This window comes from Watersipora subatra, chromosome 9 (assembly GCF_963576615.1).
Source record: "Watersipora subatra chromosome 9, tzWatSuba1.1, whole genome shotgun sequence".
NCBI lineage: Eukaryota > Metazoa > Bryozoa > Gymnolaemata > Cheilostomatida > Watersiporidae > Watersipora > Watersipora subatra.
Window position 1 is genome coordinate 55470071 of NC_088716.1, and position 16729 is coordinate 55486799.

Below are 16729 nucleotides of genomic sequence, written 5' to 3' on the forward strand. Positions count from 1 at the left end.
ATCATAAAGAAATTTGTTAAAAGTGAAAATATTCTACCAACACTATGATTTCAAAAGACTTATTTAGGTATATCACATGGTTAATAGAGAACTCTGGATTACTCAGTTGAAAACCATAGCATGTATGTTGTTTGAAAAGCTTCTACTGTGAGAATTGCCATAATTTATGGACACTGTATAACAGTGGAGGAAGCAGGAGCACTAAGTGAAGTATAAACCAAAGCGGATTGTGGCTGATTATGTTAGTTGAGAGCTGATAGTCGCCTATAGCAATCAAAAACCCTTCAACTACTACAGGTTTCTAGTGCATCTAATTAGTGAATATTTAGTGAATCACTCCTTGAGCCACACGAAAGCGGTGACAGCACAAAAAGTAGGTTAGTTATAAGATATGCAGTCTTTAAGACTTATCAAACTATAATAATCAAAACAAAAATTCATAAGGTAATGTCAAACCATAATAGTAAAAAATAATTTATATAAATGTAGTTTATGTAAAATAAGAATACTTCAAAATAATAATCTTAACAGCGCTGCCAAAAAAACCACAGCATTGTAAAATCTTCTACCATAAACTGTAACAAAAAAGTTATTTTAGCCGAGTCTATTCTTTATTATAGAAGTCTGTAACATAACTGAGTTGGAACTCAATTTACCCTAGCAGATCATTATTCAAAAAAGTCACCTTCTTTATTTAATAATTCAAAAAGCATAAGTTATGTTTAAACAATTACAGGAGCCAGCAAAAGTCATTTACTTTGTGTTCATGTTCTTAATATTCGTTGGCCTTGACACTGTCCTTGACAATTATTATAAACCAATTGCCAATATGTAAGAAGGTGAATCTAAGAGCAATTTAATGCTAGCCCCTGATATTACTTTGATCCTAAAAACAAGGCTATGTAAGTGTTTAGAGTATGTTATTTATGGAACACATGTAGGTGTGCGGCAACAACATAAACCAAAACACTACATAATTTTAGATGCATTTCTAAACAGTCTTCAAATCTTTTAAGAGCGGCAGCACTAACTGTTCTTAATCATATACATGTACTATGATCCTGGCTAAAAAAAGACATTGAGCCCCCTGAGTTATAAAATCCTCAACAACATTGTGCAATTTTCCAGTTACAAGTTGATATCCATCTTAGCCATTCTGCAACAACCTGACAATTATTGTGTAATTTGTGTTCAGTTACAAATTTTCCTGCTCATCTAGGCATTTCAATTCTTTTTATCTCAACAATATGTTGACATAGCATTGGGTGACTTCTCCTTATATAAATTTGCTATTGTACATGTTCACACCTTTTTATCTCTGTTATCCACAGCAAAAACTTTTTAATAAAATAATAAAACACCTTTTTTAATAAAAGTAACCTGGTATTTCATTAGGTTACTTATGTTATAAATATCGAAGTATCAGGTTTTCATCCCGAAGGTATCAGGATGAAAACCTGATATTTCAATCTGATACCTTCGGGATGAAATATCAGGTTTTCTTGTCAGCTTTCTTACGTTTTTGCAATCAGTAGCTCATGATAGACTTAACTCAAGAGTATATAAAAATATTTTTTTATCTAGTTTGACAGTGAGCACAGTTTGACAGTGAGTACTATGTGAGTGAGTGAGTGACTGAGTGAGTGAGTGAGTGAGTGAGTGAGTACTATGTCCAAAGCTTTTTCAGTACTTTCAAAAGGAGAGCTAAGCTTAGGTTTATTGTCAACGCCTGGGCTGATCTCATTTTCTGTTGATGTTACATGGGTAAAAAAGTGATTATTCAAGGTGAGTTTAAAACAAAGTTAGGTGGAAGGTGTTTTGAACAATTTGAGGTGTTTTTTACTTATAGCTAGATAAATTAGTCGATCATATGTAGCTGACACTTAATCTGCCTTGATACTATTATGGCCCTTTCATTTGTTTGTTATTAAAAATATAAAAATAAACATAGAAATGATGGGCTTGGTAATGCTCTGTGTTGTGCTAGATCAAGTGCTAACTAGTAGATCTAAAGGCTTAGATATATTATTGAAATGAGCAACAACCAACAGCTATGATGATATATTTAGAGTTATATGAAGTAGACAACAAACAGATATGTTGGCATATGGAGTTATATTAAGTAGACAAAGAACAGATGGGATTATATATAAAGTTATATAAAATAGACAACAAACAGATATGTTTATATATGGAGTTATACGAAGTAGCCAACAAACAGATGTGATGATATATGGAGTTATATAAAATAGACAACTAACAGATGAGATGATATATGGAGTTATATGAAGTAGACAACAAACAGATGTGATGATATATGGAGTAATATGAAGCAGACAACAAACAGATGTGATGATATATGGAGTTATATGAAGTAGACAACGAACAGACGAGATGATATATGGAGTTATATAAAATAGAAAACAAACAGATGTGATGATATATGAAGTTATATAAAATAGACAACAAACAGATGAGATGATGTATGGAGTTATATAAAGTAAACAACAAACAGATGTGATGATATATGGAGTTATATAAAGTAGACAACCAACAGATGGGATGATATATGGAGTTATACAAAGTAGACAACCAACAGATGTGATGATGTATGGAGCTATATGAAAACATGATAATTCATCTTTTGTTTAGATAAACACTTACTTGGATTCTAACAGTATCACCACTGTAAGGTGTGACTTTTACATCAACTTCCCGTATGACATCTTTGCGATGGCTGAACAGAGATTCAACTTCTCCAGTGTAGCTCAGCCTGACTACTATTCCACCAGTTTTATCTTTCGTTATACTTTTGACCTTGTAACCTGGAAAAGAGTTGTTATACTAGTTAGTAATACAGAAATGAATATAATATTGAGTCTAAAACTTGTCTGTAATTAATTTAGCTCATATTTGAATCAATTAAAATAACCTATAAATTAATTTAATCAATATACATGTACAAAATTAATGTGATTGACAGCTAAACTAGCCAAATCTTTTATCATACTACCAACTCTAAGCAGTTTTGCAAGAAAATTATGCCAAAGTACATTATAGCCATCATATTTGAATAGCTGCCTATCTCCATAAAAATACAATTAAAAAAATGGCACATAGATGCCGACTCATGCACGACATTAAGAGATAATAATGCTTCCAGTTAATAGTTTTGCACTAGACTGTTCACACTACTCTGATGATCACCAAAAACACTAAACAAATCAAAATGTTTCATGATCTAGCAAATAGCTCTATACACAAATATTGGCTTCTGCGCAGTTGCCAGCACGTAAAGTAGTTCCTGAAGATATATTGAGGCGCGTTAAAATGATAAGGTGTTGACTATCCCACCTTGTAGCTAGGTTCATTGTTGAGATGATAAGATATACTGTACATATTCCAGCGTGTAAGGATTGTCATGTACAGATACAATCAAGTCAAAAGGGACACATTTTATTATTGTTGATAAGGCCTTAGGCGGTCCCTTGAATAGTTGTACATTGTAAAGGAGCCACCCTAAACACTGGCTGATGTGGGCACACGCGTTGATAGCACACTAGATACATAATATTGGTCGTTTTTGTAGGCCTTTAGATTGTATCTCATTGGCTAATCTTTTTAAGTGATTAATGTCATTTCTGTGTTTTGAAAAGTTACTGTAAGTGATAAGCAAGGAAATGCAATTTTTTGTGATGCATACAGATGGAAAATAGTTATTGAAAAGAGCCTTCTCTATATGAGGCAATTGACCACTATGATATGATTATAGTGCAAAGCCTTGAATATAGAGTTCCATGTCTGCAGAGGCTGTGCGTGTATTTTAACAGCATTGTTGTACAAAAAAGGCTATAACCTTGACTGGGCACCTCTGAGTCTAGTGGCAAAGGAACCTTGATGACTGGAGACATGAGTTGACCAATAAAAACTGGCGAAGGCATTAATTATTGAAAACTGGTAATTTTGTACAAAGTATCATTAGGAAGTTCCTCAGAGTTTCCAGGCTGTTTCATTAATAAGGCATAGTCACAATTGGTGCCCCACGGCCTTGACCTCTCTAGCTCATCTTCTCATTTCAACAGATCATCAATCATCTGTTTTTGGTCTCACTCATTAAGATTTAGTCCCACCCATTTATTATCTCGCTACTCCATGCATGCACATTCAAGGTTCTCAAGCAATCTTTTATCACTCAAATAATTATTTACATGTATTAGGGTCTCTTCCTCTTTGAAGTACTAATGCTAGTCAGGTAACAAAACTTAACTAGTAACTTTCTCAGCATTGCTTCGTCGAAGTCTTCTACTACTAGCCTACTTTGACCTGGTATGACTAACCTCGTGTAGGAGACACAGTCAGGGAGCACTTGTCAGCATCTTCGGTACCAGGAGAATCATCCCACGCGCACTGTCTATCATAGCATTCCTTTTCTGTCTTCACTAACCGATCTATCAAACAATCAACTCGTACTCCTTGGCGAGCTGTTGGGGGAATAGGAGGGAAATCATCTTCATCCTTAGTGGAAAAATACAATATTCAAAGTACCTTTGTTTAACTACTTTAAACCCTTAATTAACAAGCTGTTTGTTAGTAAGAAGAATAATTATAATAATAGTAATAGTTAGTAAGAAGAATAATAACAAATTGTCAGAGCTGCTAGGCTAAGAATAGGATGATTTTAAATTTTCTGTGTGTGCCTCTATGACATGATCACAAAAATGTTTTCTATTGATTGGAGCCATGATAAGGTAAACACTGATGCTTCATAAGTTCATGTGTTATCATTTGCATAATGCATATTAATACTGTAATTAGATTATTGCGTAGAACTGGGCTCCTCACCAAATCAAATTACAACATTTTAGCATCTATTGAACAGGTTTGTTATATGGAAGAGTTTATATATACTTATAAACTGTATATAAAATATTTATCAAGTATAAATATTATTATTTTGTAAATGTTTATAAATATTTATTAAGATCTTATGCGATTCTAGGTCGTGCAGGTCATTAAGGTCAATCCACTGTCCATGTAGTAAGCATCTTTGACTTAATGCTCATGCAACATCATGTACCTTTTTTGTTGTAAAACCTAACATAAGTTTTTATAGTATTTTAAGAAGTACACAAGTTGAATTTGAGTGTCTTGTGCATGTCCTATATACACATAAAGACACCGAAAGCAGCCTGGTGCCAGAAAGTACATTTAGACACTGCCGGAGGCTAGGAAAGGCAGATTTACTGATTCTCAGCTAGTTAGCAGCTGAAGAAGTTTACCTATTTCTGTGGTTTATCTCTGCTGATGGCCCCTTTGCACACCCATATTCGAGTCCATCTAGTTTATGTGATTATGGACAGTTTTCAAAGTCATGCTTCAAGATTTAAAGTTAAGGTAGACCTATGAAGTTAGAATCACTGTTCCACACGCATTGCATGATAATGTCATGACACCTGTCTATTCATGTCATGCTTCTATTAGAACAGGAAGCTTTGGAAAGACTGATCAGTGATGAAGTCAAGCTTTTTGTCAGCTAGCACAGAACCGCCAACATGTTTGAAATGCAATTTAAAACAGCGCTCAAAATTGCATAGAAAATCTATGCATAGCAAATCTAAAAGTATTGTAAGCCTAGGCTAGCAGTCCTGACAATTTGTTATTATTCTTGTTACTAATAAAATTAATAACAATTTGAAATGCTATATATAAATAGGTTTATCAGCATTACCTTCGGCTGTAGAGAGAAAAGGAGTTTGCACATTAATCATGCTAGTGGTAATAATGTCATTTCACAAATGAGCAGTCACAAAGTCTTTAATTATAACTTCCGAAAAACTCAAACATCTGATTGTTTCACAACAAGCTATTCACACAATCACTTGGAAACCGATGTAGGATTAGTAAACGTCTGCTAACAGACATGTACTTATTGTATATTTGCTCATCTAATAGTTGACCAAGTAGGACTTGTTCCTTAATTTCTAGAGTCTCTCAAAATCTGTCAAAAATTACTATGTAGGAGACGCTGACTACAATGGACCAGCTGCATAAGTATATAGAAACTAGCAAAAACTGATTAGCATCGCTACACCTAATATACGTCTGCTAGATTCTCTTTTTCTACACCGGTTTTATGTACTGAAGCCGACTGATTCAGTAATATTCTTGATCAGCTATAGTTAATAAGATTAGTTAGTTTGTTAATTAGTTAGCTGGTTAATTAGTTAGTTAGTTAATTAGTTAGTTATTTAGTTAGTTAGTACACCATCTGCAGGAATATATGGCTACCTGTAGCTCCAAGTTAGTGCACCATTTGCAAGGTTATCGAGAACATATATGGCTACCTGTAGCTCCAAGTTAGTGTACCATTTGCAAGGTTATCTAGAACATATGGCTACCTGTAGTTCTAAGTCAGTGTACTATTTGCAAGGTTATCTAGAACATATGGCTACCTGTGGTTCCAAGTTAATTGGTGCACCATCAACAGGGTTATCTAGAACATATGGCTACCTGTGGTTCCAAGTCAGTGTACTATTTGCAAGGTTGTCTAGAACATATGCTTATCTAGGGTTCCAAGTTAATTGGTGCACCATCTACATGTCTAGAACATATGGCTACTTGTGGTTCCAAGTTGGTGTACCATTTCCAAGGTTATCTAGAACATATGGCTACCTGTGGTTCCAAGTTAGTGTACCATTTGCAAGGTTATCTAGAACATATGGCTACCTGTGGTTCCAAGTTAGTGTACCATTTGCAAGGTTGTCTAGAACATATGCTTACCTAGGGTTCCACGTTAGTTAGTGCACCATTTACAGAGCTGTCTGAAAATATACCTACCTGTTGTGCCAAGCCAAAGTGGAGTCCAACACCGACCACGACGACGACCACAAACCCTATCGCTATTCCAATGACAGCCTTTGTTTTCATGCTGACTCAGATGCTCTAATGCCTTTAGTATCTACAAGCACATAGCCTACTGTTAACTGGCTAGTAACTGGCCCATAAGTCAGCCATTGGAGAGCTTTCAGGTCTTTAAAGTAATTAGAAAGCCTAGTTATTCAGGTTTGTTCTGGAAAAACAATCAGCATTGCCAAGGTTGGTACATTTGAATTAAAAGGCATTTATTTCGCAACAATACTGAGACTTGATTGTCATCAAGACGGAACAGTTTGGTTTTTATTGGAAGTAAGCTGATATTATCTGTATGCTATATACACCTGTGCAGAATGAATGAGCAGGCTAGCGTTCTGTAAGCAGCACTTCACTCAGAAGAGTGAAAAGAACCGTATATTTGCATATCTTAATATACAAATCAATGTGTTTGTTTGTTGGTTTTCCGTCTGTCCAATTATAGCGATTCAAATACCCATGCTTTAACTACTAGGAATGAAAAAGCACTTTGCGCTGGAATTGAACTCGAAAACACCTGTAATCCAGAAACCACTCCACTACACGGCCACCTAGCCATACCATAGCATAATTGTGGGCATACTTATTACACCTGCTAATCTTTATGCGGCACTGGACTACATATTACATGTGTGGATTACATATAGCATAAATTTGAGTAGCCTACACTGAAATAAACCAACACCTTAATTTTAAAGTTAGAATGGTAAATCTTGTATATGTTGATTAAAAATAAATTTACTGTGCAAAACCTTTTATATTATCTCTGCAATGTCGAGCATTCATTTAGTAATAACTTATAAGTAATAGAAAACTATGGCAATAATAAAAATAAGAGTGGTGTGCAAGTCATTTAATTTGTTCCCTAAGCTCACTACGCAAACTACACATTGGCAATGCTGCCGAGTTCTATGATACAGACTAAAAGAGAAACATTCAGTCTCGTGAATGTACTGAGTAAAAATGTAATATAAAACATAACTCTAGAGACATGTTTGCTTGTATACAGGCTGCTATAATCATGCACAAGGAGATAATCCATTGTTGACTAATGAGCAGCTAATAAGCGCTATGAGCAGTCTGGGGAGCCGCTAACAGATCTTACACCTTAGTAGTTGGATAAAACATGAAACAATGTTCATCGTTTTAGGCTTGTAAAATATGTTAATCCTCCAGGTTTTAACTTTCACCCTCCTTTCACAAAGAGGAATCAAAACTTCTCATATAAGGACTTCCAACCATAGTAGGTGACAAGCGAGTGTTTGAAACGATCTATTACCTTACCTTGAAGCCAGTATGGAGAACTAATTACGATTCCCAGCTCCCTGACCTTGGCTATATCAGTTTTAACTACAGTATGGAATATGAGTGCTTGTTTGGGGACATTTTACTAAGCGCTATCACTTACCTACTGCTTATCAAGTATCAAAAGGGTTAGGTTAATTGACAGGCAAACAGATAGCCAATATTGCATCCTCCTTATCGTTGCTTATGCTGTCCTCGCAGTTTGCAAGAATGGTTATTGAATATTATCTCTAGTGTTTCAATAGGTTATTATTTTATGAACACGTTAGATATCTGGGTTTGAAGAGTGGGCTTTGACTAGTGATACGCCTGTGTAAGTTAGGCCAAAACTTAGGCCAAGTGTCGTAAAACCTCTCCTACCTCTTGCCTTGCCTAACAAACTTTTGTAATCAAACCCTGAGTTTTGCTAAAAGTAATACATAAAATATTTAATATAGTAAGAGTTGTGTCCACTCGTTCATCTGTCCAAAGCCACGCGGAGAGCATTAAAAAAATTTTGCCTTTCACAGGAATCAAACATGGATACTCCATTTTGCAGCCAGACACCCTACCAACTATGCCACTCATCTACCTTGGTGAAGGGGAATAATTGTTCACGTAGTTATTACACCTGATGATTTCTTAGCATGCACAGAATTGCCAGGATGTGTCCCTATTGACTTGATTGTATCTGTACATGACAATCCTTACACACAGGACTATGTATATCTTATCATCTCAACAATGAACCTAGCTTCATGGTAAGCTAGTCAACACCTTATCATTTTAACGTGCTCGAATATATCTTCAGGAACTACTTTACGTGCTGGCAACTGCACGGAAGCCAATGTTTGTGAATAGAGCTATTTGCCATATCATGAAACATTTTGATTTGCTGAGTGTTTTTGGTGATCATCAGAGTAGTGTGAACAGTTTAGTAAAGGATTATTAACTGGAAGCATTATTATCTCTGAATGTCGTGAATGAATCCTTGTCTACGCACCATCTTTTCGATTGTATTCTTTTTTATGGAGATATGCAGCTATTCAAATATGATGGCCATAATGTACTTTGGCATAATCGTATTGTAAAACTGCTTAGAGTTGGTAGTATGATAAAACTGCTTAGAGTTGGTAGTATGATAGAACTGCTTAGAGTTGGTAGTATGATAAAACTGCTTAGAGTTGGTAGTATGATAAAACTGCTTAGAGTTGGTAGTATGATAAAACTACTTAGAGTTGGTAGTATGATAAAACTACTTAGAGTTGTTAGTATGATAAAACTACTTAGAGTTGGTAGTATGATAAAACTACTTAGAGTTGGTAGTATGATAAAACTACTTAGAGTTGGTAGTATGATAAAACTGCTTAGAATTGGTAGTATGATAAAACTGCTTAGAGTTGGTAGTATGATAAAACTGCTTAGAGTTGGTAGTATGATAAAACTACTTAGAGTTGGTAGTATGATAAAACTGCTTAGAGTTGGTAGTATGATAAAACTGCTTAGAGTTGGTAGTATGATAAAACTGTTTAGAGTTGGTAGTATGGTAAAAGATTCGGTTAGTCTAGCTGTCAATCACATTCATTTTGTACATGTATATTGATTAAATTAATTTATAGGTTATTTTAATTGATTCAAATATGAGCTAAATTAATTACAGACCAGTTTTAGACTCAATATTATATTCATTTCTGTATTACTAGCTTGCATAACAACTCTTTTCCAGGTTACAAGGTCAAAAGTATAACGTAAGATAAAACTGGTGGAATAGTATTCAGGCTGAGCTACTCTGGAGAAGTTGTATCTCTGTTCAGCCATCGCAACGATATCATACATTTAATTCTTGTGACAATGAACAAATCCATAAGCAAGAGAGTGAGCATTTGCTACAAATGCTAAAGGATAGACAACTCCAACTGAAATGCTGTTGCTCTTTCCTTAAAAGTGTATCCATGACGAACCACGTGTATGTATATAGTTATTAATCATCAATTGACAGAACAATTTCACATGAAGTTAGGGAAAGTTGAAACAGTAGAATAATTATTCTTTATTATTATTTCTTGACACTAAAGAGCAATCTGCATCCAGCGGAGATTATACTCTCAAATCTATGCTCATAGTCTTCAATTGCGGCACAATGTGGGACAAGTTGGCTATATTTGAGAGTAGTAACATGATTAGAGATGTGATATTAGTACAAAAAACTTAAGACATTTTGATTTGTAATCTTTGCTGTTTAAACTGCTAATAATAAACAGGAGTTGACAACTACAATAGAAAGTGTCTCGAGGACTATTTCCCTAGTCAATCATGAAATAGCCTATTTTAGCAGTCTGTGTTATAATGGTAAGTATACCAACAAAGTTTATCACTGATTTGTTGGTATAAAATATTCATTGAAGTTAGCATGAGAAAATAGAGTTTTGTCGAACTCACTAATAATAGAAAACAAAAAAGACAGTACTTAGATGAGTATATGATATGATTAGTGGATAGGGTATGTGCATACAAGGTGAGCAAGGGATAGAGTAGAATATATTAAACACTGTATATACATGGACTATGAAAAACTAAACATTTGATTTGACATTTGGACTAGAATTCGAATTAATTGATTATACTAATGGATATCTGTAGAAAAAATAAATTTATTTGTTTTTATAAGCTCCCAAGCCTACTAATTAAGAGCAAGCTATGGCCTAAAATTCAAACGACCCATTTTGATTATCAGATGCTAACCCTATAACTTACTGACCAAACTTTGACTCACTCAAGCTATCTGTCTTTAGGTGCGTGTTATGAAATCACTAGCAGAGAAATATTCTTGATCCAATCCAGCACAAGCCTCACCAAGGATCTTAGTCAATGTTCTCATCAGTAATTGGCTCAAAAGATATAATAATTTGAAGTGGTGAAATGACAAACCTTCACCGCAATAGTTAGAGTTTGTGGAAATTGTCTGCGCTTTAGTTCTGACCGGTCTTAAGGTAACAAAGAGAAGAAATTAGCATAAGAAGCGATATCCTAAAGTGACTTGAATAATTACGGACTCAACCAATTCATCTCTGACGCATTCTTCAGCCAGAGATGGCACCAACCTCATGACGTCGACAGATCTAATAAATATAAATCATGCACCAAGTCTAAGTTTATTTTGTAATGGGCTTTGCAAGGGCACCCCACTCAACCTGAACTTTTCAACTATAATCTAAGTCTATATGGTAAATAGCGGCAATGCAATAATTATGCATCGTTTCGATTGGATGATTTTTCTGTTTCTAAAATTATCTTTCACGAGCTATCGGATGCCTCCCCATACCATTTCATCAGTTTTGTTTCGTTGTTCCTTTGAGTGACATGTCAAGGAGAACTATGTTAAGAAACCTTTATATAATTGCTTGCTTGATATATGCTGTCGGAGGACAGCTGATGCTCCTACAAGAACACGAATATGCTGTCGACATCAGTTACCAGACAGTACCAGGAGACGATCCGATATTATACTTTACAATCCGCACATGTAAGTTGAATGTAAAGTATTACCAAAGCTTTTGTCATGGAACCCTTTGTTCTCTCATAGTAACACATATGTGGCTAGAATGTTTCGTGTCAGTCCAAGTTTCTTAAAAAAATTAAGAGCTGAATACTTTTGAACCTTTTAAAGTTAAAGACATCATTATCCTATCTTTTGTTGACATAATCCTATGTAAGTTATAAATAGCATCATGTGAAAAGTAATATCTATTATAGCTATGTATTTACACAGGCTAAAACTAAAATACACCTAAATTTTTGCCAAGTCCTTTCCTGCTCTTGCTAGAGTAACGTGCTAGACTTCCAGCGGCTGACAAATCAGAATGCAAGAAGGAATTTGTAGCGGAAATGAAATGAAATTTTACGTAGTAAATCTGTTTCTAGCCTGTATGGAACATTGAGCTCTCTCCCTTTGATTCACTGTCCATAGAGCTATTTGTATATTCGTTTGTTCTATGTTAGAGGTGTTTCGCTATCATGTTATTCAACTGTATTTTATATTTTACCATCTGATGTTTTATCATCTGACTAAGAAGAATTGAGAAGTCAAAGAAGCCTGGCAAAAACTAATACAGTTAATAGTTTTGCATGACAAGTACTCCCAGCTATTAGCGTACCATTAGTGTGCTAGCGATTGTCTTTTATGTTGCAGATGTGCCAAGGTCATCACAATATCACCTAACATATAATATCAGCGGATTCTTTAATAATGAGCACTATTACAACGCTGGGGATGCTTCCCATAGTTCTTCAGAAAACAGACCGCAAGGTAAGGATCATAAACTAGGACCTGTTTCTTGCCATAACAATCATTAAATGATTTAAGCTGAGAGCCATGTCATTAAATTTAATTGGTGATATCATATAGTACTGTTGGCATACCAGTGTGATGTCATTCCAGTTACTGGCACGATGTTGTTTATTGATGCATGGTGATCTTTTTTAAAGGAAGTAAAACCAAAACAAGCTCAGATGCCGCTGCTAACAAAGATCAAGAAATAACCATTGTTTTACTAAACTAGATGTTGACTACATTTACTTCTTGTACATTCAGATTAGGGTTTTCAATATGGTACGAATAATATATGTACGAGAGAAACAGATAAAATATTATAGGATTCTAAAATGTCTCTGTAAACATTCAATACTTAAAAGTGGTTGGCATATTTTACAGCGGAGTACACTTGGTACCATGAGCATCAAGATGACGAAATCCGTCCTGGTAACACCATCCTCTACTGGGTTAAAGTGGAGGCCGGAGGTCAGTGGTACCAAAGCGTGTCTCATGAGGCCATTGTTGGACAGGAGGCTCCAACATCCCTTAAAAATAGACAAGCAGCCTTGACACCTGTGGCTACTCCAACTTCACCATCTGCCTCGGCTACCAATATAGCACCAGCACCAGCTCCGACTCCTTCACCGCCAGCTGTACGTTCGCCACCTCTACCATCCCCCACACCCACTCCTAGCCGTCTATCGACACCAGCCCCTCGATCGCAGACTCCTTCGCCTTCTGCGAAAGTTTCTACATCTACACTTCCACCGACCACAACTAGACTTCCGGCTACTGGTGCACGAAGGCCACAAAACTTTGCACCTGTCTCAATGGATATGCCTTCAAACACGAGAGATCCTTTACAGAGTACCTCTGCTGACCAAATTCAAGGTAGGTTACCACCAAGCTTCCACGTACTACCGCTAACAAGCTTGCTTCTTTTACCCTCACCACCTTAACATCACTTCATCCTCTCACCTGATGCTGATCGTGTGAATAGCTTGACCTGTTCAAATTTTGCGTTAGTCACCAGTGGTCATCAATCATAGAACGTTCCGTTCCGCATGCCAGCCAAAATGTCCCACTTTAAACTTGAGACGATCAATAAAATATTACCACACTGTTTTAGCAAGCATTACTAGGAAACCCTGGTTGCGTTACAAGGTGAATCAGACATTTGCCAAAAAGTACCATCTACCAGCTAACTTTATAAACATAATAAGGTTTTTAATATTTTCCATGATACTAGTCAATTTTTGGTCTTTAGATGTGCTTGCCTGCCTCCAAGAGTATAACTACTTGAGCACTGAAGAGTGCTATATGCAATACATTCGCAATTCTGTACAACCCGTAGTACCTACTGTGTCACGAGCAACTGTCCGGAGGATAACCACAGATTTTCCTGTTTCAAGTACAGAATCGAAAAATACAACTGGAAGTAAGTGCTACGTAAATTAATGTATGACCACCTGCTTGTTATTGAATTTAGATGACACGCTTAGGGAGCCACAGCTATGTCAAGTCTAGTTAGCAATATCTGAGCAACGACCAAATGCAATATCCATCCTTCCTTCCCAGTATTCCCTGGCCTACTCCTGCTTTATATTTACCACGGCAGCCTTTTAATTACTATAGTGTGCAATTCATTTCAATAATAGTCATTATGTTTTGAACAGCATTCAGCAAAAATATTTAATTTCATTGCATGCTATGAAAAATATCCATGTATTTTTCGGGCAAACATTTTTATGGCATTATATTAACTTTTCATTATGGAACTTTTAGTAACTGAACAGCAGTCCACTACAACCATACCCACGTCAGCGCAGCCAGGTGAAGCCAATGGTGGTGATTCATCAGGGCAGCAGCTTGACCCTGCTCCACCATCTCAAGGAGGCATGGATATGACCATAGTGATTATAGCTACAGTTGTACCAGCTGTAGTCATGTTTGGACTTATCGTCATGGTTACCATCATCGTGAAACAGTAAGTTGCATATTTTTCGTTTTTATTACACAATCTGATAAACAGTAATAGAGTACCATCAACATGCGTGAGAGCGTAATATCAGCATATGAGTGAGCAGCTGTGATCTAGCAAGCCTGACCTACAAACAACAGGTTGGGGTTCAGAGGTCACCAAAAAGGCCTCTGGTGGTGGCAGAAATGACATCTACCCTTAAATTGACCTCTGCAACTCCGGCATGTTTCCAGTTGTCAAGGCTTTCTGGTCACTGGAATCAGACATGTCCAGCCAAGATCATAGGGTCTCTGACGGCAACAATGCTCTTAAAATGTGCACAGTCTCTGCTTGCATTAAGCTAAGCAGACATACCCGATCTTTAAGGGATTGTTTACAGAATAACAGCAGTACAAGTGCCGCTCTCTTTGTAAAGTGAGTTTTATAGCTGTTCGAAATACTGAGGAACTGTAAGTTAGGTTGTCCTTGCCTTTATAAGATTCTATTCATCATTTAAGAATAAGTGTTTTCTACAAAAGGTAAAAAAAAAACATTTTCTTGCCTTATTAAATAAAATTATTCAAAAACCATGAACTTTAGAACAATAAAAGGTTTTTGTTTAAAAATAACGCGCTTATATTTTTTACAATGTTTATAAACCAATTTAACACACGGAGACATGGGGAATGCTTAGCTTAGACAAATATTTCATTTACCAACCAGTTAGTGTGACACCCTGTTTTTGTCAAACATCAAAAGAGGGAGTGTCATGTGTCCCTCCCAACCAACCGCACTATCTGAAGGAACTGACTTTGAAGTGCATCAGCAACGGATATCAATTCGTAGCCGCCTAGAAACTAATCATTGTTCTTTATTCTGCAGTCGACGAGCGAGAGTTGAACCAGATCCATACCAACAAGTTATCCACAACATGAACTATAACTCGACAATGGAAATAGGCAGAAGGCCTGTAAGTGTTACGTTTATTCTGCTTTTGGTCAGACTGCCTACTGAAATACATGTAAACTAGTCTGTATTCATTGTCCCAACATGAGAGGCTGTTTTCAAATGGAAGCTAGTTAGCATTATAATACACTAAAGGACCTTTTTCCTCTTGCCTTTATGAATATAAATCTGCAAGTTTACATGCCCAATACAACATATACACGTAGAATGTTCTTTTGTCATAGGGGTTGCCTCCTCCTCGAGAATCATTTAAAAAACCAACAGAAGAGACGGAGTACGAACCTACGGACTCTCCTGGAGACATCTACGAGGCCATCACACATGTAGATTACGAACTGAATGGTAATTTTATCAAACCAAGGCCTCCTTCAGTGAGCTTCTCACAAAAATCCACAACGATGACTGCCAAAACTGCCACCGATTGGGGCAGCGACGAATATGAAGACCCAGACTCACCAAACCGTGCAAGTTTGAAGAACAGACCAAACAGTATGAGTACCTTCGGGACTCCTAACAGCAGACCTGTCTCTACTATCATGCCCAACGCTACCTACGGGATGTACCACAACCCTTCGGGCAATCAGCGAGCAACATTGGCGACAGCTACGGTTGCCAACAGTGTGTACAGTGATTCGTACCAAGATCCAGCACTGAGGCATGGACAAACCTTACCAGTTACGATGGCAGCAGCACCACAGCATATATACAGCGAAACATATCAAGATCCTACGCAGTCAGCACCCACCTTCCTACCAGCATCGTCTGCGATCGACCCACCACAACAGCTTTATGAGGTGCCAGATGATGCAAATTGTCCTACGAGACAGTACTCAGCCTTATGTAGAGATGAGTCAGGCTTGACACTACACTAGTGACCCCAACTCACCTCTAGGATAATTGTCAAATAGCATAATCTTAATATTTTAAATGTTACCATGCCTCATTTTGTTTGTCTACATAAAATGTAGTGGTAGTAGGAAAACTTGCCTTCCTGCGTAAGTTGGACAATGCTGAGGTATATTAACCTCATGACAATAGATTTCAATGGCAGTACTTACTAAGGCCTGCCTCGTGACACTGTTGTTCTTTAATCATAACTGAATTGCTTATGACATTAACGTACTATTTATTACCATACCAAATGCAAATGGTTGGTCATCGATAGAGCTTTAATTCAGTACCATTTAAAAAACTTACAAATTTGGATACGCATGTTATGTTAGATTTCATAGAACTTCTATTTAAATTTAAGAATTTATAACGATTATCATTTAAATATATTATTAGTTTTGCATTGA

At 36.4% G+C, this 16729-nt stretch overlaps 2 protein-coding genes across 3 annotated transcripts in view; one reads left to right on the top strand and one right to left on the bottom strand.

The window, feature by feature from the left end:
* Nucleotides 1-6962, bottom strand: part of LOC137404248 (sucrase-isomaltase, intestinal-like) — a 35032-nt gene extending 28070 nt beyond the window's left edge. The window contains exons 1-3 of the mRNA XM_068090423.1: nucleotides 6838-6962; nucleotides 4338-4515; nucleotides 2665-2825 (exon numbers count right to left, since the gene is read on the bottom strand). Of these exons, the coding sequence (XP_067946524.1) occupies nucleotides 2665-2825; nucleotides 4338-4515; nucleotides 6838-6927 (429 nt within the window). The 5' untranslated portion in view covers nucleotides 6928-6962. The remainder of the gene's footprint in view (nucleotides 1-2664; nucleotides 2826-4337; nucleotides 4516-6837) is intronic.
* Nucleotides 6963-11543: 4581 nt separating this feature from the next.
* LOC137403787 (uncharacterized) lies at nucleotides 11544-16729 on the top strand. 2 transcript variants are annotated; one of them, XM_068089831.1, is made up of 7 exons: nucleotides 11544-11716; nucleotides 12383-12499; nucleotides 12905-13396; nucleotides 13773-13943; nucleotides 14291-14492; nucleotides 15348-15435; nucleotides 15656-16729. In XM_068089831.1, the coding sequence occupies exons 1-7, from the start codon at nucleotides 11554-11556 to the stop codon at nucleotides 16301-16303; spliced, it is 1881 nt and encodes a 626-aa protein (XP_067945932.1). In that variant the 5' UTR covers nucleotides 11544-11553; the 3' UTR covers nucleotides 16304-16729. The 2 variants fall into 2 exon arrangements, with proteins under 2 accessions (XP_067945932.1, XP_067945933.1); XM_068089832.1 differs by lacking the exon at nucleotides 13773-13943.